The sequence below is a fragment of the Crinia signifera genome, chromosome 2 (genome assembly GCF_055691185.1).
Source record: "Crinia signifera chromosome 2, ASM5569118v1, whole genome shotgun sequence".
Taxonomy (NCBI): Eukaryota; Metazoa; Chordata; class Amphibia; order Anura; family Myobatrachidae; genus Crinia; species Crinia signifera.
The window spans coordinates 253,522,940-253,550,181 of NC_139218.1; the positions used below are offsets into that span (position 1 = coordinate 253,522,940).

Genomic DNA, 27,242 nt, shown 5'->3' on the forward strand with positions numbered 1-27,242 from the left:
TCAGGAGCGGAGGAGAGTGACAAGGGATCTGCAGTGCTGTCCAGCTATCTATGTGAGAAATACCCAGGATCTGCAGCTAGCGAGCGGTGAGCAGACACTACTACTAGTGCATTAAAGGTGGTGCAGCCATACTGGTGTTGTAGTGGTTCTGTGGCCACAGTGCAAATGCACTGCATATGCGTTGTGTGCCAGGTACCTGTGGCACAGCACTAGTTATGGCCCTGAGAGAGGGAGTGTGTCAGGAAGAGAGAGAGAGAGAGTAGGGGAGGAGGAGCTAGAACTACCTAATTCCAGCAACTGCAGAGGACTCTAATGGGGTGAGCACTTCCTGACATTAGGAGGCAGCAAGGTAGGCCCCCCCTGCAACATCATCCAAGTGGCTGCAGCCTTGGGAGAACATGAGAGGTTGAGGAGTTATGCTTTTAGAGGTACCATTCTTAGCAGGGATGAAGTAGATCTGCAGGCCTTGGAAGCAGCCTATGGGTGCAGGAGAAGCAGCAGAGAAATATACAATTTAAGCTTCACTGAGGCAGTCAAATATTCTCAAAATACACTGTGGAATATATAAAAATAAATGGTAATAAAATAATAAATAATTGTTTCTGTCTCACTACTTTCAGTAAGTGTATAGTAGTTGGTGCTGGAGTAACCTTAAATACAATGATCCTTTAATTTTTTTGTGTCATCCAACACTGGGTCACATGCTCACAATGAAACACAGACACTGCAAAAAGAGTCAACGCAGATGGACCAGTACTGCTGCTTAGACAACGAATGGCCAGCAACCATAATTTATGTTTACAAAGCAAACAACATAGAACTGACATACCTGCTGATATCCCCTTAGCTTATACATGAATAATTATGAAAAATGATGATGATGATGATTATACATTTTAAAAAAAATTATATTTGTGGAAGGTACTAAAATAGCTGTTAATACAATACACAATTATTTTCAAGTGCACTTTTATTCTTCAGCAATCCTTCAAAACCACTGATTTTCAGAAATTGAATTGATGCATAGAACTGGGGAATTTCATCAAACATCCTACTTTGTACAATAAATAGCAATTAACATAATCAAAAATTTATAGCACTGAACTAAATCCTTAAGCAAATTTGTCTTATTTAATTAGAAAATTATATTATGGTAGTGAGATTAAGCGAATGCATATATATATGGGGTTTATGAGATTTCCATTACGTTCCACCTAATTGAGTACTTAGCTGTTGACGAAGAAGCACATTTTTAGACAATTACTCAGAATACATAATTTTCAAATAATTCTAACAATATCAGGAACAAGATGGGAAAGTGATGTTAGTAAACATTAATAGAACCCTTGTTGTTCTCATGATATAAAGGTTTATCTAAAGGTGCAAACACAGTGGGCGTTTCATGCTCATTGACGGGAATTTGATGGCAGAAGATGTAGCTCTCTACATCTCCTGGTGGTGATAGGGTTTCTGGCACTTCCGGTTTCGCTATACCTATACACACAGTGACTTAACTATAAGTTTTGTGCCCCCATGCCCTACCATGGCATTTAAGTGCAATACATAACTCCCCAAGTAGTGCCACTTACACACACAATTTCCCCAGTAGTGCCACTTATACACATAATGCCCCAAGTTGCTGCATACACATAATGCCCCCAGTAGCTGCTTACACATAATGCCCCTGTAGAACTATTAAATGCACCTGGAGCCAGCCCTGCTGTCAGCAACCACCACACCCCCAAGCCACCACAAGGGCAATGGGGTTATTGGCACGTCAGTATGCCAATGCTAAACCACTAATGATAACAAAGCCCTTATTATTTATTTATTAACAGTTACTGTATATAGTGCCAGCATACATTGCACGTTAAGGCTTTAATGATAGTGTAGCTTTTTCACTTAGTTGAAGACCAAGAATCGTACCAAACTTAGTGGTATTTACCTAATGGTAAAAGCAAAGTAATTTATTGTCCACTTTTGCTATACTCATGTCCTTACAAGAACTCTTTTATGGCAGAGATACAATTAATATTAGAAGTACAGTCAGGCCCACATCAGGGTGGAACTATCGGGCCTGCAGTCCCAATACCTGGCAGAGTAGGGGGCCCAAACTGGACCTACAACTAATAACATGAAATACAATAGCCCTCTGTCTTATCAGACTCTGAAAGTAATAGCTGTGACACTGTAATCTGTCCCTGTATGTGCAGCTAGCAACTTAAAAAACTACAAGCCCAAGCAGCCACTGCTGTCCAGGACCAGAGCAGACTAAATGGTGCCTGCAGCAGTTCTCAGTGAGAGCAGATGCTCAGGATGCCACAAAAGGAGTGCTGCATGGAGATGGTGCACTGCCTGCGAGGAGGAGGACCCAGCCACATATGCAGATTAAAAGAAAAAAACACTGCAGCAAAGACTAGGGATGGCCATCCCTTTAATTTGTCTGACTGGTCCATTGGCCAATCAGAACCTAGATAAAGGACTTTACGGGTGTCAGGGGTGGAGCTATGCTCCGTGTCCTGGCCCCATGGGTAAGAAAAAAAACGATTTGGTTATGCTTTGACATCAATGGAGGGAAACCATCTGGTTCTCCCCCATTGATGGTAAAATTATTCTACATCGGTGATTTTGAATCATCAATGGCCATCCCTAGCAAGGACTATACTCTCGGCCCTCAATGTGAGTACTTGTCTGCTGCATTCTAGTCAGGATGCTCTGTCTCTCTCTCTCCCTCTATTTCTTCACACTCGTTCCAATGTTCTCCTATATCTCTCTCGCTTCTGTCTCTATCTATCACACTCTCCAATTTCCCTTATTCATTCTCTCTCTCTCTCACTCTTCCATTTCCACCTATCCCTTCTCCCTTCCTCTGTCTCGCACTCATTCTCTTTCTCTCTTCTGTGTCCCCCCTCCTCTCTCTCTCTCTCTCTCTCTCTCTTTCCTGCCTATTCCTTCTGTTTCACTCTACCATTTCCCTCTAATGCTCTCATTTCCTCCCCACCATGGAAATCACGACAGGGGGGCCCTGCTTATTTGACATGCCCGGGCACCATCATTTCTGATGGCAGCCTTGAGTCTGAAAATATGGTCATCTATGTGCTAGATAAATATTATCATTCTAATGGTTGCTTTTTTTGAAGCTATGCAGGTAAACAACATACAGTAACTGTATATATAATTTGACTTACCTGTTCTCTCACTTTACCTTAGAGTAAAACATTTCATGTTGCACATACTGTACCTATGGCATGTGCATTACTCTCAAGTAATTCCTTCTACAGGGAAAACATTTAAAAAAAAATGATGTGCACTGTGTAGCTTTACATAAAGCACTGTGCACAGAGCAGGAGCTCTAAGTACACTGTCTATAAATTGGTCTCAGAGAGAGACCTTTTATCTGTCATATACAATGATGTAAACAAAGACTAAAGAGCTTAAAATAGAGAATGCAGCAAACAGCAAATAATGCTGCAGAATTCTGCTGACGCTGAGCTACAAATTTCAAAGGGAAAAATATACTATTTATAACATAAATGACAGCGTATTGTGATATGTTCTTATATGAGTATTCTCATGATTGTTCATATAATAGGAATTATATTATTATTTTCAGTTCTATAAACGATGCTATTACTGTATGACATTGATGCCGCATTTCGTGAAAGGTTAACCAGAAAATTGTAGACACGTGTTTCAGTATCAGAGCAGATGTTTATGAAATAGCAAATTATATTTCCAAGATGGGATGGAAGACTTGTGATGTTGGAAATTGCTTCATTAGGTACAATAGCATCTTAAGTTAAAGACTGTAACATATGTTCAATAAAGGAATATTGGAATATTGTATTATTATTACACTCATTTAGTCAGCATCAGATACTTTTGTTCTTGGACTATTCTCAGAACAGTATATTTTACAATGTATATCAAGCTTGATTGGAAATGACATCCACCAATGAGGGACCCTAAGGGTTATAGGGGCCCCATGGATCAGGAACACAAACTGTGGGTCTACAGTGCCTTTTACTACTTTGCCTACTGACTGCCTCCCACGGATGCTGCTGTTGATGTCTCCTGGTTATCAAGGCTGCTGATGTCTCCCAGGGAGCAAGCCTGGATGGACAGGTTTCTAGCATGAGTTCTCCGGGGGGTCTGGAGATGCTGCCTTGGATTCTGCTGCCACATAGTGATCAGACCTTGCCATGCTCTTAGGTGCCTGATATATATATATGTATATATATATATATCCAGATGGCACCTGGGAAGTTGAGTTGCTGAGAGGGAGTGCCGAGCCACCACAAAGACCAAGACCGTAGATATATATATATATTAATTTGGTTCGAAGCAGCAACACCGTCACGGGTACAACTGTAAGGGTGCCGGTCCAGAGAAACCACGCAGTGGGATCACTCTAATACACGCATATGGCCGCACTCCCAATAAACAGTCAGGACACAGGTCGTGTGAAGTAACGTTTCGAGGTTTAATTACCTCTTCATCAGACTCGAATAAACCATATATAATAAGTGATATTTATACTTACACATCCCAACAGCACAACCCACCGGGCGTGGGAGCAGAAGCCGGCGTCTTCCGCGTCCGTCATCACGGAGCGTCGTATGACGTCACTGCGCTCCGGCGTAGAGGCGGTCCGACAGCACGGCAGCTCCGTTGCCACGGCAATCTGTATACAAAACCCGAACGAAAACAAAAGAACACCAAAGTGAATACATACAGTAGTAAACATTAAAAACAGCAGGCATGCAGATAACACAAGCTTATTTACCTACAGAGCATAACGTTAAATCACGAAAATAATGTAATCACGTTGTGTACATAGCGCATCGGAATTATCGCTAGGCAACTATACCAGGGTGCACATAACATAAGTCAGAGAAAACAACGCAGGCCAAGGTGCTCATTCAAACCCCGTGGGGACAGGGTACCCAGTCGGTGGATCCAGGCAGTTTCACACCGCAGAAGTTTTAGAGACCTGTCTCCACGTCTGATAGTAGCTGGGATATGGTCAATGAGTATAAAGCGGAGGGCAGCTACCCCATGGGAAGCCTGCATGAAGTGGCGAGCCACCGGTTGGTCGCTGAGCCCGCTATCGATGGCATTTTTTATGGAATGTCGATGGGTGGCCATGCGATCCTTGATGATACGGTCAGTCTTGCCGACATAACCGTACCCACAAGGACAGGTCAACAAGTAGACCACGTACTTGGTCGTACACGTTAACCTGTGTTTGATGGAATACTTTTTTCCTGAAAAAGGATGACAAAAAAATTGGGAGGCTGTCATGGATCTACAGGTAAGGCAACCTAAACACCTGTAGCAGCCGTTCTTGCGGGCCAAAAAATTATCAGACTGGACCTGGCTGTTGGAAACCCTGGAAATATCAGTACGGACGACCCAATCAAAAATGTTACGCCCCCTTTGGTAACATGGCATCAATCTCTTTTCAGAAAGGCCAATTTTAGGGTCAGAGGTAACGATGGGCCACCATTTTTTAGATTTTTTGTTTATTTCGTTACTTTGAATGTTATAATGGTTAACCCAGGGTATACGGTCACCAGTGGTCTTACGGGGACAAATTTTGAGAAGATCACCTCTATTTTTAGACATAGCTTTAGATCTAGCGGACAGAACTGAGGACCTCTCATAGCCACGATCCTCAAACTTCTGTGTCATTTTCTCCATCTGTCTAGTGGCTGTCTGGTCAGTACTACATATCCTTCTCACACGTAGGAACTGTGAGTAAGGCAACCCATACTTCAGCGATTTAGGATGGAAACTATCTGCATGAAGTATGGTGTTGCGGTCAGTGCTCTTGGTATACAAATCTGTTGAAATGTGACCCTCATGTACAGACACCTGTACATCCAGAAAATTAACACTTGAGGGATGTATACAATGTGTGAGCTTGACCGGACTACCAGACATATTGTGCTCCTTGAGGTGTCTCTCAAGTTCCAACACAGGCCCAGACCAAACAAAAAACAGGTCATCAATGTACCTGGCGTATGCCATGATGTAATTACACACGCCAGGTACATCCAAGAAGATCTCACGTTCCACCTGCAGCATGTAGGCGTTGGCGTACGATGGGGCCACATTGGACCCCATCGCACACCCCGCCAGCTGCAGGTAGAATTCTCCATCATAAATAAAATAATTATGCGTCAGCAACAAGTTAAGCAACTCCAAGACAAGCTCTATTGGAGGACCACAGTAGAAAGGGTTGCCCCTCAGCAATTTATCCACTGCAAGCAAGCCATCAGCATTGGGAATGATGGTGTATAAGCTTGTGATATCCAAACTCACAAGCACACTACCAGATGGTACCACATCAACATTAGCAAGCAAGTTAAGAAATGCAGTGGTGTCTCTAATGTGTCCAGGGGCATTAATGACACAAGGTTGGATCAGTGCATCTAAGTACACTGAAAGAGCCTGGAAGAGCGACCCCCTGGCCGAGATTATGGGTCGACCAGGAGGGTCCACCAGGCTCTTGTGCACCTTTGGAAGGGTGTAGAGAATAGCCACCACAGGGTTTTTTGGGAGCAATGCATCAGATACTTTCACATCAATACTGCCCGCTGCCACAGCTGTAGTCAAGATGGTCTGCAATTTCTTGCTGTATAAATCAGTTGGATCTTTCGGCAGTTTGCAGTAGACGTTGGAATCAGATAACTGGCGTGCAATTTCCCTCTTGTATTGATCAATGTCCTGAATGACTATCGCCCCGCCTTTATCTGCGGGGCGAATGACGATGTCACTATATGATGAAAGGTCACGCAGGGCTTGAAACTCTGCAGCACTCAGATTGCCCGATCGATGTTGCACCGATAGTGGCTGAATATCGTTGTCTAGCATGTTCCCAAATGTCCTTATAGAGGTGTTATAGGACACCGGATCAAACGTTGATCGTGGAATGATCTTTTTTAATTGGGGGGGCAAAGGGTTTATTTCAGGGGGTTGGGGATTGTTTGGATATCACAAGCTTATACACCATCATTCCCAATGCTGATGGCTTGCTTGCAGTGGATAAATTGCTGAGGGGCAACCCTTTCTACTGTGGTCCTCCAATAGAGCTTGTCTTGGAGTTGCTTAACTTGTTGCTGACGCATAATTATTTTATTTATGATGGAGAATTCTACCTGCAGCTGGCGGGGTGTGCGATGGGGTCCAATGTGGCCCCATCGTACGCCAACGCCTACATGCTGCAGGTGGAACGTGAGATCTTCTTGGATGTACCTGGCGTGTGTAATTACATCATGGCATACGCCAGGTACATTGATGACCTGTTTTTTGTTTGGTCTGGGCCTGTGTTGGAACTTGAGAGACACCTCAAGGAGCACAATATGTCTGGTAGTCCGGTCAAGCTCACACATTGTATACATCCCTCAAGTGTTAATTTTCTGGATGTACAGGTGTCTGTACATGAGGGTCACATTTCAACAGATTTGTATACCAAGAGCACTGACCGCAACACCATACTTCATGCAGATAGTTTCCATCCTAAATCGCTGAAGTATGGGTTGCCTTACTCACAGTTCCTACGTGTGAGAAGGATATGTAGTACTGACCAGACAGCCACTAGACAGATGGAGAAAATGACACAGAAGTTTGAGGATCGTGGCTATGAGAGGTCCTCAGTTCTGTCCGCTAGATCTAAAGCTATGTCTAAAAATAGAGGTGATCTTCTCAAAATTTATCCCCGTAAGACCACTGGTGACCGTATACCCTGGGTTAACCATTATAACATTCAAAGTAACGAAATAAACAAAAAATCTAAAAAATGGTGGCCCATCGTTACCTCTGCCCCCAAAATTGGCCTTTCTGAAAAGAGATTGATGCCATGTTACCAAAGGGGGCGTAACATTTTTGATTGGGTCGTCCGTACTGATATTTCCAGGGTTTCCAACAGCCAGGTCCAGTCTGATAATTTTTTGGCCCGCAAGAACGGCTGCTACAGGTGTTTAGGTTGCCTTACCTGTAGATCCATGACAGCCTCCCAATTTTTTTGTCATCCTTTTTCAGGAAAAAAGTATTCCATCAAACACAGGTTAACGTGTACGACCAAGTACGTGGTCTACTTGTTGACCTGTCCTTGTGGGTACGGTTATGTCGGCAAGACTGACCGTACCATCAAGGATCGCATGGCCACCCATCGACATTCCATAAAAAATGCCATCGATAGCGGGGTCAGCGACCAACCGGTGGCTCGCCACTTCATGCAGGCTTCCCATGGGGTAGCTGCCCTCCGCTTTATACTCATTGACCATATCCCAGCTACTATCAGACGTGGAGACAGGTCTCTAAAACTTCTGCGGTGTGAAACTGCCTGGATCCACCGACTGGGTACCCTGTCCCCACGGGGTTTGAATGAGCACCTTGGCCTGCGTTGTTTTCTCTGACTTATGTTATGTGCACCCTGGTATAGTTGCCTAGCGATAATTCCGATGCGCTATGTACACAACGTGATTACATTATTTTCGTGATTTAACGTTATGCTCTGTAGGTAAATAAGCTCGTGTTATCTGCATGCCTGCTGTTTTTAATGTTTACTACTGTATGTATTCACTTTGGTGTTCTTTTGTTTTCGTTCGGGTTTTGTATACAGATTGCCGTGGCAACGGAGCTGCCGTGCTGTCGGACCGCCTCTACGCCGGAGCGCAGTGACGTCATACGACGCTCCGTGATGACGGACGCGGAAGACGCCGGCTTCTGCTCCCACGCCCGGTGGGTTGTGCTGTTGGGATGTGTAAGTATAAATATCACTTATTATATATGGTTTATTCGAGTCTGATGAAGAGGTAATTAAACCTCGAAACGTTACTTCACACGACCTGTGTCCTGACTGTTTATTGGGAGTGCGGCCATATGCGTGTATATATATATATATATATATATATATATATATATATATATATATTGCTGATTTTCACCTTGTTGCACGGTTGTAAGCTGCATGTCTTGTCTTGGTAATGTATTAAAACTGCTTTTGTGAGAATATTTGGTGAGTGCCCTCTGTCTGGATTTCAATAGCCTGAATAGAATATATATGGAGATGCGTGGATGGCTGCCCTTAAAATAAATGGAGCCAGAGGCACAGTTTGGCATTACTGTGCCTCTGACTCCATTTATTTTGAGTGCCGCTGCCCACGCATCTCTACCTGAGGGTAATGTATAAGATCCAGTAGAGGTATGTTTTACAGCAGCAGCAGGAACATTAGATCCAGTCCAGTTTTCCTAAACTGATATGTGATCAAGGTTTGGCTGATTAGCAGGACCTGTGGCTTCATATTATATGTGTGTCCAGGGCAGGAAGTCATTGCTTCCAATGCGGAAAATCAGCTGGGTGATAGGCCGTTAATATAATATTATGTTAGGTGCTTTAGAGTGTAACCAAGTGAAGTAAAAAAATAAAGTTACAATTGAGCACCTGATTTGAAAAGTTTACCCCAAAAAAGCAGCTGCTAACAAGTGTGAGGGTAGTCAATCTTCATAAATAATAAAAAAATGTATATAATATGCAAAAGTGAAGTGCACAATACTGTGTATGTAGCACAATGTGTAAAAGGTTACTACTATGTGGCATAATGTGTTTAAGGGGCTATACTGTGCAGTGAAATTTAAATAAGGTTGCACTACCGTGTTTCATATTTTGTATTAGGAGTTACTATTGTATGATACAAAGCCTATTTTTGGGCACATGTCTTTAGCATGCAATGTCCCTATTCATGTCAGGGGAACAGATACATATGGTGAATGATATCTCACGGGGCTGAGTACACTGCTATTTGGAAAGGTGCAGAATTCTCATGGGGAGCGGGGCCTCAGGGGGTTAATATCACTGCTACAGGGGGGAATAGAGGGACCATTGGGGAAATGAGGACTGAGAGGGATATGATACTGCTATGGACATGGATGAACTCCATCATCCACATTGGTAAGTAGGGACCCAGATTGTGGACTTGTGATGATGATGGTCACTAGGATCTAAGGGGGTAGGGAGCAACACCTCAAGGTTCGCCTACAGCAGCTTGCATTACCACCACCAATTTCCATCTATGCACAGAAAGGAGCCAGTAAACGTAGCTCTTAACTTAAGAGCTGTAAGTAAGTCAGCTTAGGTGTCAGCCTGTACTGTGAGTAATGGGCAAGGGTTGTGGACTGCACTATGAGGTGTGTTGTGTGAGGGCTGATAGGTGCTACTGCTATAATCTGTGCTGTACTGGGTGAGAAATGCTTTGCTGTAAGATAAGTCCTGGGTGAGGGATGCTTTGCTGGTTTAGAGTTGATGGGTGCTGTAATCTGTACTGTGATAGTTGATTTGCTGGGAGAGGGGTTATGGGTGTCAGGTGCTGTGCTAGGAGAGGGTGCTTTGCTGTGATCATTGAGTGGTGCTGGAAAAATTGTGGGGAAAGTGGTGCTTTGAGGAGAGAGATTTGGGTGTTGTGTCATCAGGGTAGAATGTGCCATGTAAAATTAATACTGAGGTGGAAGTATTTACTTAGACACAGACACTTATAACTTTGTCTGGTACCATTGACACAAATATCATGGATAATTGTGTCAATGGAGGCTAGTCAATTAGCCCTGAGTGCAAGACGCTTCTTACTGGGGGTTTGTTTTACCTGCCTCAGGCAGGCAAAACCAAATCTCCTAAAGCAGCCCATTTTTGAGCAAAAACAGGTTTTCACTAAACCTGTGTGTTATTGGGAGAATTTTTTTTAATTTTTGGGTTACCAAATTGGATAATAATTGGAGAAACATGGAAAAACTTGTGAATACTGTTCATGTTCTGCTCCTAATGTTTCTGTGCAACTGCTCCTATGTTCTTTTATTGTAAAAAATTGATTGCTACGAAAATCTCTGGCTAAAATTAAACAGAAGGTTAAGTCTTAAAAAAAGACTGCTAATACGTGTGCCTATTACACTTTACTCAGTTAGACACTCTAACACTGTTCTATTTTAAGAAGAGTAAAAATGGGGAATGCATTAAAAATTCATGCATCAGAACAGGATTAATAAAGAACATATTTTTTATTTATTACGGCACAGTGAAAGGCGGTATCTGACAGCTATTCTTACTTTTTTTTATTTTTTATTTTATTGTTTAATTCAGAAAACAAGCCTATGAAATGGATGATTAAATTACAAAATAAAGCTTTGTTTCTGCCCCAGGCTGTTCTCCAGTTATTAGGATACAAAATATTATTTTTATTTAATATATGAAATAAAGAACTTAACTTGCATTTTATTTACTAGACACTAACTTTGTTCCAAAGTGAAACTGACATATTTTGTGTGGTCAACAACTTCCTTCTTTTGCTTACAAGATTTACAATAGAACTCTACCAGCTGCAAATGTAAATGTCTAACAATAAATATAAACCAAAAAAGAAAAATCAATGACTGTACATCCCACAGAAATATTTGATTGAGTAAAGACCCATTTAACATAAAAGTAACTTATTAACCATATGGTCATGAGGCCAACGATATTATGGTCGATATGCATTGGGTCCACCAATGAAGGTCAACAGGCCTTAGGTTGACACCTGAAATAGGTTGATATGGCTAAGGTCAACAAGGTTGGAAGGTCAACAAAGCATTAGGTCATAAATGAATCCATCATCAATGTGAAAAGAAGCACAATTAAGGTGGATACACACTATAACAGGAATGTCCAACCTGCGGCCCACCAGCTGGGATGTGTGAAACTACACATCAAAGCATGAATTACCATAGTTTTAGCATTCCCTAATAGCAAAACTGTGGCCTGGCATGCCTGCACTATACGATTTGCATTAACGATATCCTCATGCATTTTGTTTAGCGTGTACCCATTATATCGTTAACAATTTGCACACCCGTGGATTGTTACTGATAAAACATATCATCTGAACATGCAGTCAAATCAGACGATATCATCCTTGACTGAATGTTCGGTGGGTGACCCGGAGATGTCACTGAAGGATAGAGTTAACAATATCATTCAGTGTTTAACCAACGGATCATTCATTTTGTGTCACCACTGGTATCATTAATGATAGGGGTGGTGCCGCTAATCATATAGTGTGTACTGGCTTAATACCCGCAAGAGTAAAACTGATAATGAAATTGAATTTTCTAATGCTTATACTACAACTGCTATTTAAAGAAACAAAAACAGGAAAACTACTGTATTGAAAGCGCTGCTAGTTCTAAAAATACCTCAGAATTTTTGTACATTTTGTCATCTGTGTGAGGTCTGAGTTTTTCCCTCTTATTATGATTCATCATCACAGGTGCATAGATTGCTTAATGACAGCTGGAAGCTGTTTGTGGATAAACCAAAATGTATTTGACTACACAACTCTAAATAGCCAAAATGTGACAATTGTCATATGTGTCCACTGTTTTGTGATGTCACATCATTGTGAAATCTCACAGATCCACATACTGCCAGGAGCTTACCTGCTCCTTAACCCAAAAGTTTCCAAGCACAATATTAGACTTTGTGACTTCCCTGGTGACATTTTATAGGGTGCGATTTTTTAATTTTGGCGATTTTTATCGCAAAAACGTCAGAATTCGCACATTTTTCCTAAATCGCCAACTTAATGGGATGCGAATTGCGGCAAAAATCTCACTTTTTGCCGTGAATTTGCACATTCAGAAGTGGTGATTTCTCAATTCGCATCCAGATGTTTTCCCATTGAAAAATATAGAATTCGCCAATTTAATTGTGTGCGAATTTGGAAATCACCCCCCAAAAAGTCTAAAAATCACCAAAAAAAATAGACCAGGTTCTGACTGGCGAATTTGAAAGAAAGATGCACAGATCATTGAGACCTGTGTATGGTTCTGTGTTAAAATATGTGTAAAAGTAAAAATAAAATAAAAAACTGGCATGGGGTCCCCCCTCCTTAGCATAACCAGCCCTGGGCTCATTGAGCCGGACCTGGTTCCAAAAATACGGGGGACAAAAAGCATAGGGGTCCCTGTATTTCTGAAACCAGCCCCGGACTCTTGTACCGGTCCTGGTTCCAAAAATTCGGGGACAAATAATCTGGGGATCCCCCGAATTTTGAAACCAGCCCACAGTGTCATGCCACAGCCAGGGGACACTTTTTATATAAGGTCCCCCGGGCAAAACATGAGCACCGTGGCTGGTCAGCCTTGGACGGGGTACTTGGAGGAGTAGGGACCCCCCCAATAAAGCCCCCCCCCAGGCTTCACCCGTCCAGGGCTGTCACCGGCATACTTGGCCAGTGGATGACGGCCTGATAGTGTTAAATCTCACATATACGTAACATTGCTATATGCAGGAGAACTACGAGTGCCAGCAGACCTCCCCCGCATGCTGGGACTTGGAGAACCACAAGTCCCAGCATGCGGGGCATTAATGGGCCCGCTGGGACTTGTAGTCCACCTGTAAAAAGGATGTTAAAAGAAAACACACACACACACAGAAGTCTAACTTTATTTTACACACATACAAACACCTCACTTTTAAACCAATATACTTACCATTCCAGGATCCAGCGCTGGTCTGTCTGCAGCATAGCCGGCTCACCCCGCACTGACAGCGGGGTGAGCTGGCTTTCTCCTGCACAGCTATCACCTTCTGTAGCGCTGTCCCAGCGCTACAAAGGCTGAGAGTGTGATTGGCCGATGCGTCTCTATGGAGACACATAGCTCAGTCCTGTTTGGCTTTTAGCTGCAACGGAGAAAGCCATCTCACCCCGCTGTCAGTACGGGGTGAGCTGGCTCTGGAGGAGACAGACCAGTGCTGGACCCTGGATTGGTAAGTATATTGGTGTAAAAGTGAGGTGTGTGTTTGTGTGTGTAATAAAGTTATACTTTTCAGTGTGTGTGTCTTTTATTTTAACATTCTTTTTACACGTGGACTACAAGTCTAAGCGGGCCCATTAATGCCCCGCATGCTGGATATTGTGGTTGTAGTTCTCCTGCATAAAGTAATGTTAGGAATGTGAGAATTAACCCTAAGCCTGGGGGAGGGACCCCTTTGTTTGGGGGGGTCCCCACTCCTCCCGGTACCCCGTCCAAGGCCGACCAGCCACGGTGCTCATGTTTCGGCCGGGGGACCTTATATAAAAAGTGTCCCCCGACTATGGCATGACACCGCGGGCTGTTGGAGCCCGGTGCTGGTTTCAAAATACGGGGGACCCCCAGATTTTTTTGTCACCCGTATTTTTGGAACCAGGTCCGGCTCAATGAGCCACGGACTGGTTATGCACAGGAGGGGGGACCTCACGCAATTTTTTTTCTTTTTGTTTAACACAAAATGGCACATTTTATCAAATTCACACATTTTCATGACTTAAAAATTGCAAATTTTTATGACTAAAAATCGCACATTATCGCACCATATCGCACTTTTTTGCCGCTCATTAAATTTGCGAATTCACAGCAAAAGTGCGATTTTTAAAAAAAGGCGATATAGGGCAATTTTGAACAAAATCGCACTTTGCATATAAAAAAATCGCATTTCACTAAATCTCGCCCTTTGGGAGAAATTGAATAGGATGAGAGTTTCAGAAAATGAGTGATTTGGTAAAAAATCTCTAGTTTTTTTTAAATCGTTTACACTGCAAACCCAGTTTAATTTTTGAAGTGTAAATGATTGCCGCTTTAAAAAAACAACAACCTGGAGATTTCTTACCAAATCTCTCACTTTCTGAATCCTATTAAATTTCTCCCTCTATGTGTTACTCATTTATAAAAGACTGAAATGCATGTCATATACACTTCCACTTAATTCATATCAGTTCAGTGATCTGAATGAATATGCAAAAAACATATACTGTACTATACATCCTACTGTGCATTCATATTTTATTATTGATGGCTACAGGCTAAAAGTTCTTGCTGGGCACAATGAATTAATAGTAAAAACATATAAGGTACCTGACAAGGTCAATCACTCGCTCCCTTGGAGCACTGCTCACCGGTTCCTCATTTATCATTATGATCTGGTCTCCAGGGACTAATTTTCCTTCAGATGGTCCACCTGTAGTCAGATGAAAAATTGAGTAAAAGTTATCCTACACCAGTAAGGTTTAATTGCCTTTCATTTTAAATGCTTCTGTATATAAACCAAATAATTTAATTTAATAACCTATGGATTCAAAATCATTAGGAGCTTTACAATAACAACGCATCTAATGAAAAAGAAAAGTAAAATAATTCCTTGCTAATTATGTTAAATAATTCTTTCCTTTCTGCAATATTCATGACATGTTCCCGGCAGTAACAGGTCCATAACTAACTGCTAATGGTCACATTTTATTGCATCAAACAGTATGTATCATCCAAACAACATTAGCCGACAAGGGTAAAAGCAAAAACATATAATTAAATGATCGTAAATCATGTTTCAGGTATTCATGGATGGTCATAACTGGTGCAATAACATAAATCTGCTTCAATGTCAATTATTTTGTAAGCTTTGGTTTTATTTCACAATGCTGTACTTTTAATTCCCTTAAGACAGCCAAGCTGAGTGGGCAAATGTTTGTTACACTTGTGCCTTCATGATAACTGAGCATTTGTCCCTCGACGACGAAGTCAAGGTGCTGAATAATGGTGCTCTGAGTCTGAGTCTTAGGGTTTAGGTATAATGTTATTTTGTGTACTATTTTAAACCAATGAATTGGATTGAATACATACTTTTAATATCTTTTCCAGTCATTTAATTTTTATTTTGTTAAATTTAAATCAACTTACACAGTTCTGTGTTATATTATAATAAAATGCCAAGCTAAAATCGTAATCCTTATTATAACTGCAATACATAATATTTTAATGACATTTTACATTGAAGCAAAAGTATATTAACCCCTTCCTGACAGAGCCAGTTTTTGCGTTCCTGACAGAGCCCTTTTTTTCAAATCTGACATGTCTCACTTAAGTGGGGATAACTTTTTTTTGCTTTTACTTATCCCAGTGATTTTGAGATTGTTTTTTCGTGACACATTGTACTTCAAATTAGTGGTAAATTTGGGTCGATACAGTCTGTGTTTTTTTGTGAAAAATACCAAAATATCGTGAAAAAATGGAAAATTTAGCGATTTGCAAAATGTTAAATTTTCTGCTTGTGAGACAAATAATCTTACCACTCAAAATAGTGAATAACTAACATAGACCATATGTCTACTTTATGTTGACATCATTATTTCAACTTCCTTTTAATTTTTTGGGACACTAGGAGGCTTACAATATGAATAGCAAATTCTCAAATTTTCAAGAAAATTTCAAACACTGATTTTTTTAGGGACCAGTTCAGTTCTGATGTGACTTTGAGGGACTTGTATGTGAGACACCCCCATAAATGATGCCATTTCAAAAACTGCACCCCTCACAGTATTCAAAACAGCATTTTGGAAGTTTGTTAACCCTTTAGGTGTTTCACAGGAATTAAAACAAAGTGTAGGTGAAATTTCAAAATTTCTTTTTTTTTGCAGATTTGCAATTTTAATACATTTTTCTAAGGAACACAGTACATTTTACTAGAGAAATGTGACTGAAAATTGATTCCCCCAATTCTTTTGTTTTCATAAATATCCTATATGTGGCCCTAGTGTGCACGGTGACCAAACCACAGGCTTCATAATAGAAGGAGCACCTACTTGATTTTGGAGCCTCCTTTTTATGAGATTATTTTTTAGGCACCATGTAGGTTTCTAGGCACCATAAGATGCTAAAAGTTAGGAACCCCCCCACAAGTGACCCCATTTTGCAAACTACACCCCTCAGGGAATTCATCTAGGGGTATAGTGTACATTTCAAACCCCCAGGGGTTTCACCAATTGTGGTACAACTGGGCAGTGAAAATGAAAAATTATTTTTTTTACACAAAAATACAGTTCTGGCTCCAAATTTGTCATTTTCAGAAGGTATGAAGGAGACAAAGCACCCCAAAATCTGTGCCCCAATTTCTCCCGAGTACGGCAATGCCTCACATGTGACCAAAAAATACCAGTTGGGTGCATGGCAGGACTCAGAAGGGAAGGAGTGATTTTTGGATTTTGCAGCTCAGATTCTGGTGGAATTTTGGTGGGTGCTATGTCGCATTAGCAAGACCCCCAAAGCACCAATACAGTGGAACCCCCCCACAAGTCACCCCATTTTGAAAACTACACCCCTCAGGGAATTCATCTAGGGGTATAGTGTACATTTCAAACCCCCAGGGGTTTCACCAATTTTGATACAAGTGGGCAGTGAAAATGAAAAATTACATTTTTTTACACAAAAATGCAGTTCTGGCTCAAAATTTTTCATTTTCAGAAGGTATGAAGGAGAAAAAGCACCCCAAAATCTGTGCCCCAATTTCTCCCGAGTACGGCAATGCCTCACATGTGACCAAAAAATACCAGTTGGGTGCATGGCAGGACTCAGAAGGGAAGGAGTGATTTTTGGATTTTGCAGCACAGATTCTGGTGGAATGAATGGTGGGTGCTATGTTGCACCAATACAGTGGAACCCCCCCACAATTCACCCCATTTTGCAAAGTACACCCCTCAGGGAATTCATCTAGGGGTATAGTGTACATTTCAAACCCCCAGGGGTTTCACCAATTTTGATACAAGTGGGCAGTGAAAATGAAAAATTACATTTTTTTACACAAAAATGCAGTTCTGGCTCAAAATTTTTCATTTTCAGAAGGTATGAAGGAGAAAAAGCACCCCAAAATATGTGCCCCAATTTCTCCCGAGTACGGAAATGCCTCACATGTGACCAAAAAATACCAGTTGGGTGCATGGCAGGACTCAGAACGGAAGGAGTGATTTTTGGATTTTGCGGCTCAGATTCTGGTGGAATTTTGGTGGGTGCTATGTCGCATTAGCAAGACCCCCCAAGCACCAATACAGTGGAACCCCCCCACAAGTCACCCCATTTTGAAAACTACACCCCTCAGGGAATTCATCTAGGGGTATAGTGTACATTTCAAACCCCCAGGGGTTTCACCAATTTTGATACAAGTGGGCAGTGAAAATGAAAAATTACATTTTTTACACAAAAATGCAGTTCTGGCTCGAAATTTTTCATTTTCAGAAGGTATGAAGGAGAAAAAGCACCCCAAAATCTGTGCCCCAATTTCTCCCGAGTACGGCAATGCCTCACATGTGACCAAAAAATACCAGTTGGGTGCATGGCAGGACTCAGAACGGAAGGAGTGATTTTTGGATTTTGCAGCTCAGATTCTGGTGGAATTTTGGTGGGTGCTATGTCGCATTAGCAAGACCCCCCAAGCACCAATACAGTGGAACCCCCCCACAAGTCACCCCATTTTGAAAACTACACCCCTCAGGGAATTCATCTAGGGGTATAGTGTACATTTCAAACCCCCAGGGGTTTCACCAATTTTGATACAAGTGGGCAGTGAAAATGAAAAATTACATTTTTTTACACAAAAATGCAGTTCTGGCTCAAAATTTTTCATTTTCAGAAGGTATGAAGGAGAAAAAGCACCCCAAAATCTGTGCCCCAATTTCTCCCGAGTACGGAAATCCCTCACATGTGACCAAAAAATACCAGTTGGGTGCATGGCAGGACTCAGAACGGAAGGAGTGATTTTTGGATTTTGCAGCACAGATTTTGGTGGAATGAATGGTGGGTGCTATGTTGCACCAATACAGTGGAACCCCCCCACAAGTCACCCCATTTTACAAAGTACACCCCTCAGGGAATTCATCTAGGGGTATAGTGTACATTTCAAACCCCCAGGGGTTTCACCAATTTTGATACAAGTGGGCAGTGAAAATGAAAAATTACATTTTTTTACACAAAAATGCAGTTCTGGCTCAAAATTTTTCATTTTCAGAAGGTATGAAGGAGACAAAGCACCCCAAAATCTGTGCCCCAATTTCTCCCGAGTACGGCAATGCCTCACATGTGACCAAAAAATACCATTTGGGTTCATGGCAGGACTCAGAAGGGAAGGAGTGATTTTTGGATTTTGCAGCTCAGATTCTGGTGGAATGTTGGTGGGTGCTATGTGGCATTAGCAAGACCCCCCAAGCACCAATACAGTGGAACCCCCCCACAAGTCACCCCATTTTGCAAACTACACCCCTCAGGGAATTCATCTAGGGGTATAGTGTACATTTCAAACCCCCAGGGGTTTCACCAATTTTGATACAAGTGGGCAGTGAACATGAAAAATTACATTTTTTACACAAAAATGCAGTTCTGGCTCAAAATTTTTCATTTTCAGAAGGTATGAAGGAGAAAAAGCACCCCAAAATCTGTGCCCCAATTTCTCCCGAGTACGGCAATGCCTCACATGTGACCAAAAAATACCAGTTGGGTGCATGGCAGGACTCAAAAGGGAAGGAGTGATTTTTGGATTTTGCAGCTCAGATTCTGGTGGAATTTTGGTGGGTGCTATGTCGCATTAGCAAGACCCCCCAAGCACCAATACAGTGGAACCCCCCCACAAGTGACCCCATTTTGCAAACTACACCCCTCAGGGAATTCATCTAGGGGTATAGTGTACATTTCAAACCCCCAGGGGTTTCACCAATTTTGATACAAGTGGGCAGTGAACATGAAAAATTACATTTTTTACACAAAAATGCAGTTCTGGCTCAAAATTTTTCATTTTCAGAAGGTATGAAGGAGAAAAAGCACCCCAAAATCTGTGCCCCAATTTCTCCCGAGTACGGCAATGCCTCACATGTGACCAAAAAATACCAGTTGGGTGCATGGCAGGACTCAGAAGGGAAGGAGTGATTTTTGGATTTTGCAGCACAGATTCTGGTGGAATGAATGGTGGGTGCTATGTTGCACCAATACAGTGGAACCCCCCCACAAGTCACCCCATTTTGCAAACTACACCCCTCAGGGAATTCATCTAGGGGTATAGTGTACATTTCAAACCCCCAGGGGTTTCACCAATTTTGATACAAGTGGGCAGTGAAAATGAAAAATTACATTTTTTTACACAAAAATGCAGTTCTGGCTCAAAATTTTTCATTTTCAGAAGGAATGAAGGAGACAAAGCACCCCAAAATCTGTGCCCCAATTTCTCCCGAGTACGGCAATGCCTCATGTGTGACCAAAAAGTGGCAGGACTCAGAAGGGAAGGAGTGATATTTGGATTTTGCAGCACAAATTCTGGTGGAATGATGGTGGGTGCTATGTCGCATTAGCAAGACCCCCAAAGCACCAATACAGTGGAACCCCCCCACAAGTGACCCCATTTTGCAAACTACACCCCTCAGGGAATTCATCTAGGGGTATAGTGTACATTTCAAACCCCCAGGGGTTTCACCAATTTTGATAAAACTGGGCAGTGAACATGAAAAATTACATTTTTTTACACAAAAATGCAGTTCTGGCTCAAAATTTTTCATTTTCACAAGGAATGAAGGAGACAAAGCACCCCAAAATCTGTACCCCAATTTCTCCCGAGTACGGCAATGCCTCACATGTGACCAAAAAATACCAGTTGGGTGCATGGCAGGACTCAGAAGGGAAGGAGTGATTTTTGGATTTTGCGGCTCAGATTCTGGTGGAATGAATGGTGGGTGCTATGTGGCATTAGCAAGACCCCCGAAGCACGGTGAAATTATGAACCTAATATTCCATAGATGTGTGGTATATTTTAAAACACTCCTTTATACATAGGCCGGGTTTGTCGGGGCAAGTGTCACACTGGAAAATAGTTTGCTTTCTTATTCCCTTTTTATAGCAAACTTTGCACCTTTTTTGTGTCCTGCCCTTTTTTCCAGTGGAGGGGATTTCATCAGGAAAATGCTGCCCTGGTACAATACGGGGGCCAGTACTAGAAGTACTGGGGCCCTCTGCCTGCTGGTTCCCAAATATTAGGCCCTTTATGACTTCCTCTTGAAAGTGCATAAATGTCCCCCTCTGGCCGGTAGAACGGAATAGCACGTAAGCGTTATACAGTGCCATCTGGATGATATACACGGCCACCTTCTTGTACCAGATTTTTGTTTTCCGCAGGGCACTGTACGGCTTCAGTACCTGATCTGAAAGATCCACTCCGCCCATGTACCTATTGTAATCCAGGATACAATTAGGTTTGGAGGTGTGGGTACTGGTACCTCGTACAGGGACGGAGGTGGTACTGTCTCCGTGAATTGTTGTCAGTATAAGGACATCCCTCTTGTCCTTATATTTGACCAACAACATATTTTCGTTGCATATTCCCCTGCTTTCACCCCTTCTCATTACTTGGGCAATGTGCGTTTTTGGGAGGCCTCTTTGGTTCTTGCGCACAGTACCGCAAGCTGCTGTACCTCTTGAACCAAGGGCCTTAAACAGGGGGATGCTAGTGTAAAAGTTATCCACATAGAGGTGATAACCTTTATCCAGGAAGGGGTGCACTAAATCCCAGACAATTTTCCCACTAACACCTACGAGGGAGGGGGGGCATTCTGGCGGTTGAATTCTTGAATCCTTCCCTTCATAAACCCTAAACCTGTGGGTGTACCCTGAGGTGCTTTCACACAGTTTATACATTTTTATGCCATACCTTGCCCTCTTACTGGGAAGGTACTGGCGGAATTTAACCCTTCCTTTAAAATGTATAAGGGACTCGTCGATACAAATAAATTTTTCAGGGATGTACACCTCTTCAAATTTGGCACTGAAATGATCAATGACCGGCCTGACTTTGAATAGCCGGTCAAAGGTGGGATCATCTCTGGGTGGGCACTGTGCATTATCGGTGTAATGTATAAATTTAAGAATTGTCTCAAATCGAGTCCGGGGCATGGCCATACGGTAAAATGGAGTACTGTACAGAACATCTGTACTCCAATATTGCCTAATTTCTGGCTTTTTTACTATGCCCATATGAAACACCAGACCCCAAAACGTCATCATCTCTACTGCATCTACAGGGGTCCACCTAGCAAATGATGACGTGGGGTTTTGAGCAATAAACTGCTGGGCATATAAATTAGTTTGGTCCACCATTAAATTTATAAAATCATCAGAGAAAAATAATTTGAAAAAGTCAATTTCTCTGAGACCTGTGGAATCAAATTGGATTCCTGGCATGGCCAAAAACTCAGGAACCTGGGGCTCAAAATTGTCTGGTGGTGGGGTCCATACTAGATCAATTATTGGGGGGGGAATCTCAGCTGATCTACGGGGGCGTCTTTGAGGGGGTCCTTCATCACCAGAGGAGGAAGAGGAGCTTAAGACGAATCCTTTAAATTCCCCGCTTGCATCACTGCCTGTGTCAGAGTCAGAGGCAAGCATGGCATATGCCTCCTCCACTGAATACATTCTCCTGGATGACTGGGAGGACATTTGGGAGGACATTTGGGAGGACATTTGGGATGCCATTTTTATTTTTGTGTTACTGGTAGTGAAATGTTTCAACACGTGTATAGTGTAGGGGGGGGTACAAACTTTATTTCAATCTGGGGGGTATGTAGTGTGTATGTGGTGCAGAAAAAAAAAATACTTTATACCAATAAAAAAAAAAAAAATGAAGGGGTTAAAAATAAAAAATTGAAGGGGTTAAAAAAAAAAAAAAAAGGTCCTGCGCCAAAAATTGAGCACAGATGTTGGTCAGTAACGTCTGTCACTGAACAGCGCTCAAAGGCAACAGGAATCTGATCAAAAAAAAAAAAAAAAATTGATCAACCCTGTGCCGAAAAAGCTGATCAGTGATGTACGTCACTGATCGGCGCACAGTGGCCACAGGACACCCACAAAATCAGTGTGTGTAAAAAAAAAATTAAAAAAAGACCCCACAGCACTAACAAAAAAAAAAAAAGGTGATCAGTGATGCGACACTGATTACCAGTGAGGGACAGCAGGTGCACAACCTTTGGTGCAACTGACAGTGCAACTGGCAGCAACTGACAGGTATATATATAAAAAAAAAACCTCTGCGCCCCCAAAAAGTTGCTGATCAGCACAGATATACTGATCAGCACAAAAGGGGGGGTAGCAGACACAAAATATACACTCTCTATCACTCTCTGTCACTATCTCTCTCTATCTCTCTATCTCTCACTATCTCTCACTATCTATCACTCTAGGACACTGCAGCAGCAGCACTGACAGTTATATGTATAAAAAAAAACTGCACCCCCAAAAAGGGGGGGTAGCAGACACAAAATATACACTCTCTATCACTCTCTGTCACTATCTCTCTCTATCTCTCTATCTCTCACTATCTCTCACTATCTATCACTCTAGGACACTGCAGCAGCAGCACTGACAGTTATATGTATAAAAAAAAACTGCACCCCCAAAAAGGGGGGGTAGCAGACACAAAATATACACTCTCTATCACTCTCTGTCACTATCTCTCTCTATCTCTCTATCTCTCACTATCTATCACTATCTATCACTCTATGACACTGCAGCAGCAGCACTGACAGTTATATATATAAAATAAAACCCCTGCACCCCCAAAAAGGGGGGGTAGCAGACACAAATCTCTCTATCTCTCTACCTCTCACTATCTATCACTATCTATCACTATCTATCACTGTATGACACTGCAGCAGCAGCACTGACAGTTATATATATATATAGAAAACCCCTGCACCCCCAAAAAGGGGGGGTAGCAGACACAAAATATAGCTCTCTCTGTCACTATCTCTCTATCTCTCTCTATCTCTCTCTATCTCTCTCTCTATCTCTCTATCTCTCTATCACACTGCAGCAGCAGCAGGAAGTCTCAGGAAGTCAGATCCAGGAAGCGTCCAGCACGCTACAAGCAGTGATAAGGTGATCAGGTAAGGTATTTGCAAGGATCAGGTAAGTATTAGCAAGGATCAGGTCGGTATTCACGGCAGGCAGGCACGGTGACCGTTCTGCACGCTATTCCAGACCGGAATGGCGTCTGCAGCGCAGTCACCGTCAGTTTAAATGTCGCGCCTTGGCTGTGATTGGTCCGTGGGTCCCACGGACCAATCACAGCCTTGGGGGCAGGTGGGGTGAGGGTGGGGTGAGGTGTCATCGTCACCGATGACCCCCTCATGCCCCCTGACGCCCGGCGGTGATTGACACCTGTGTTACCGAGCGTCCGATTCGCTGGTAACACAGGAAAACGCTGTGAATGGCTGTTCACACTGAACAGCCAATCACAGCGATCGCCGACGGGGGGGCGACATCGCAGCCCCCCCTGGGCATGCAGGGACATGTCTGCTGTCAGGGACAGCAGACATCGTCCCTCTGTCACTGCGTCTCGAGACGCAGTGACAGTTTAAACTCATGACGTACATTTATGCCATGTGTCGGGAAGTACCTCCCGGCCATGACGTAAATGTACGTCAAATGTCGGGAAGGGGTTAAGATATAAAAACTGAACGTCAAAAGATAAATGCAACCACAGGTAAAAATGAAAAAAAAAAAAAAAAAAAACACCCACAGATCTTGTTTTCTTGTACTATTGGAGCTGCTGGTGGATCCTATGACATAGCTGGCAAAAAAGGGTGCGATCAATTTGTAGTCTCTGTGACCCTGGGCCTATTTCAAACCTCATTGCAAAACACATTTTTTTCTCAAATGGGCAAAACCATGGGCACTGTAGGTGGGGTGAATGTAACACGTGAAGATAGAGTTAGATTTGGGTGAGTTATTTTGTTTCAGTGCAGGGTAAATACTGGCTTTATTTTTACACTGCAATTTAGATTTCAGTTTGGACGTACTTTACGTTACCTAAATCTTTTTGTAACCTATGGTTTTATTTCACAATGCTGTACTTTTAATTCCCTTAAGACAGCCAAGCTGAGTGGGCAAATGTTTGTTACACTTGTGCTGTCATGATAACTGAGCACTTGATCCCTTGATAAAGAAGTCATGGTACTGTATAATGCTGCTCTGAATCTGAGTCTTAGGGTTTAGTAATAATGTTACTTTGTGTACTATTTAAATCAATGAAGTGGATTCAATACATACTTTTAATATTTTTTCCTGTCAATTCATTTTTATTACGTCAGTTTGGACGTACTTCATACCTCCCAACATGACCCTTTCCAGGAGGGACACAAAGCTCTGCTCCTGGACTTTCTTCTAATGCATGATTACCTTCATCTGTGTTGAACAGGATAATGGATAAGAAAGGTGTTCCACAACAGGTTATGGCAATCATACATTAAAAGGAAACTGCAGGAGCAGAGCAGTGAGTCCCTTCTGTAGAGGATCATGTTGGGCGGTATGGTACTTTACCTTACGCAAATCTAATGGTGCCCATACACAGTGCATTTTCACCATGCAATGTGCTGCACGCTCCCGCTGATCTCATCGCACAGTACAAAAAGTATGTGCTGCACATACTTTTTGTACTGGCCTCGGATCACATCACGCAAATCACATGCCCATTACGCATGCGATCATCGCACCATGTATGGGCATCTTCACGCTCTCTCTCTGCACGTTACCGTTGCCCCACCAGCAGTGCACATACTGTAGTTTGGTCCATTTGCTTGAAAATGTCCTTTGCGATCAATTCTGAATTAGGCCCTCTGGCAGCTGACCTCACAGGGCTGTTTGTGGCATAGCAGGGGCAATGTAACATGTTTATCCATCTCCAATAAGGTACTCAGCATCTTCCTCCCTGTCAGCTGTGTCAATGGGGTGTATTCAATGCCGGGGGTGAGCTGTGACAGCGAGCAGTGCTGCTTGCTCGCTGTCACAGCGAGCCCTGTCAGTATTAAACTGACCCCCCTTCATACGCCGGTTCCCCCTCGCTCTGTCTTTGGAGCGAGGAGGAATCGGCATATGCGGCCGCAGAAACAGCGGGACTCACGGCTAAATGCAGCAGACTTCCTGCATTAGCCGCAAGCCTCACTGTTAGGGGGAATGTTGAGGGGGCAGGACGTGGAGGGGGCAGGAGGTACCTCACTGAAGCTGAATCACCACTTTTGACTATACTAATAAAGTTATTCGAGTAGGTCGGATACTAATTCACTGTTGACCATACAGTAATAAGAACAATATGGATATAATAAGGACCCATTAATTAACCAGTATCTCACCTGATTTTTTGCTTGCATACTTAATAAAAGTGACTGCATATTAAAGCTGGGTACACACTAGTATATATCTCTGCATGTGCTTATAGTTTTAACCATTTTTTATCATCAGTGACAACTTTCATCCCAACAAACCACTAAAAATGTAATATGTTTCATTAGTTATAAAAAATACTATACAGACATGATTACCAATAGTCGTCAATGGTCTTTAAAGTAATCCTGCCACAATCTAAAGGTTGTTGTTGTTGTAATTAATATTATTCACAACAAACATGCCTGAATTTATTCAGGATTATAGTGCTTCCCAACCTAAGTGTCCAATAATAGCTAAAAATCAGTTGAAGGTTAAATACAAAAATGTGTAACAAAGAAATCTTTGCAATTCTATGGGAACTAACATTTGTTTCATAATACAAATTTGGACTATTAATAAGAAGAGCAAATCTTCAGTGATAATGAGAAGAATAGCACTGCTCTCCGCTTCCCACAAGAAAGATCAGTTTTCTTCGCCATAACCTATTTTGCGCCACTTTTGCATTCCTCATAGACTTCTTTTAGGAGTGCAGCTCTATTTAATTTCTCACACACACCGAAAATCACGATAAATGCTCATTAAATTGCAGGAGATCTTCATTAAAGTTATCACAGTCACAGTCACTGAACGGCAAATGGTTAATAGACCCTAATCCCAGTGTCTTTAACACAAGGCTTTGAGGGAAAACCTTACATTGTTTGACACAGGTGCTTAAAAATAAAAATTTCTATGAAGAGACAACTTTACTTAGTTATGTTCTAAAGAACAGTCAAGATCTTGCTGTGAAACAAAAACAAGTCCTTTGACGTGTGAATTATTTAAGTGATTATCTGTCTGTTAATGAATCTTTTATCAGCTATGCTGACTTCTGTTAACATCAATGTCACCAAAAACTTGTCTAGCAAAAGATCTTAGTACTTAACGAAATCCGGAGAGAAGTAAAATGACACAGAAATAAATATTGGTATTGCATATCATGCACTGCAGTAATTGTATCATGAATTAACCTTGAAAGTTCTCTCATATTTAATCAAAGCCATTTAAGCTTTTGGAGCTCTTATATTGAAACAACGCTATTTAAGCTTTTGGCATACTTACCTACTGTCAATTTTTAAAGAGGAGAAACTGGGGTTTGCGGTGAAGTGTCTCGATGTGTGCATGCCCCATTCTGGCGGGGGATGGAACTCGGCGGATGGCGCGATGGGAGTTGC

The 27,242-nt window shown here is 42.2% G+C and overlaps 1 protein-coding gene across 4 annotated transcripts in view; it reads right to left on the reverse strand.

Annotated features, from left to right (window-relative positions):
• The window catches only part of FRMPD4 (FERM and PDZ domain containing 4), a 395,081-nt gene that overhangs the window by 62,424 nt on the left and 305,415 nt on the right, over window positions 1–27,242 (reverse strand). For all 4 annotated transcript variants that reach the window (XM_083174315.1, XM_083174316.1, XM_083174317.1 and 1 more), the window contains one exon: window positions 14,929–15,031. In XM_083174315.1, coding sequence (XP_083030441.1) covers window positions 14,929–15,031 — 103 coding nt within the window. The remainder of the gene's footprint in view (window positions 1–14,928; window positions 15,032–27,242) is intronic.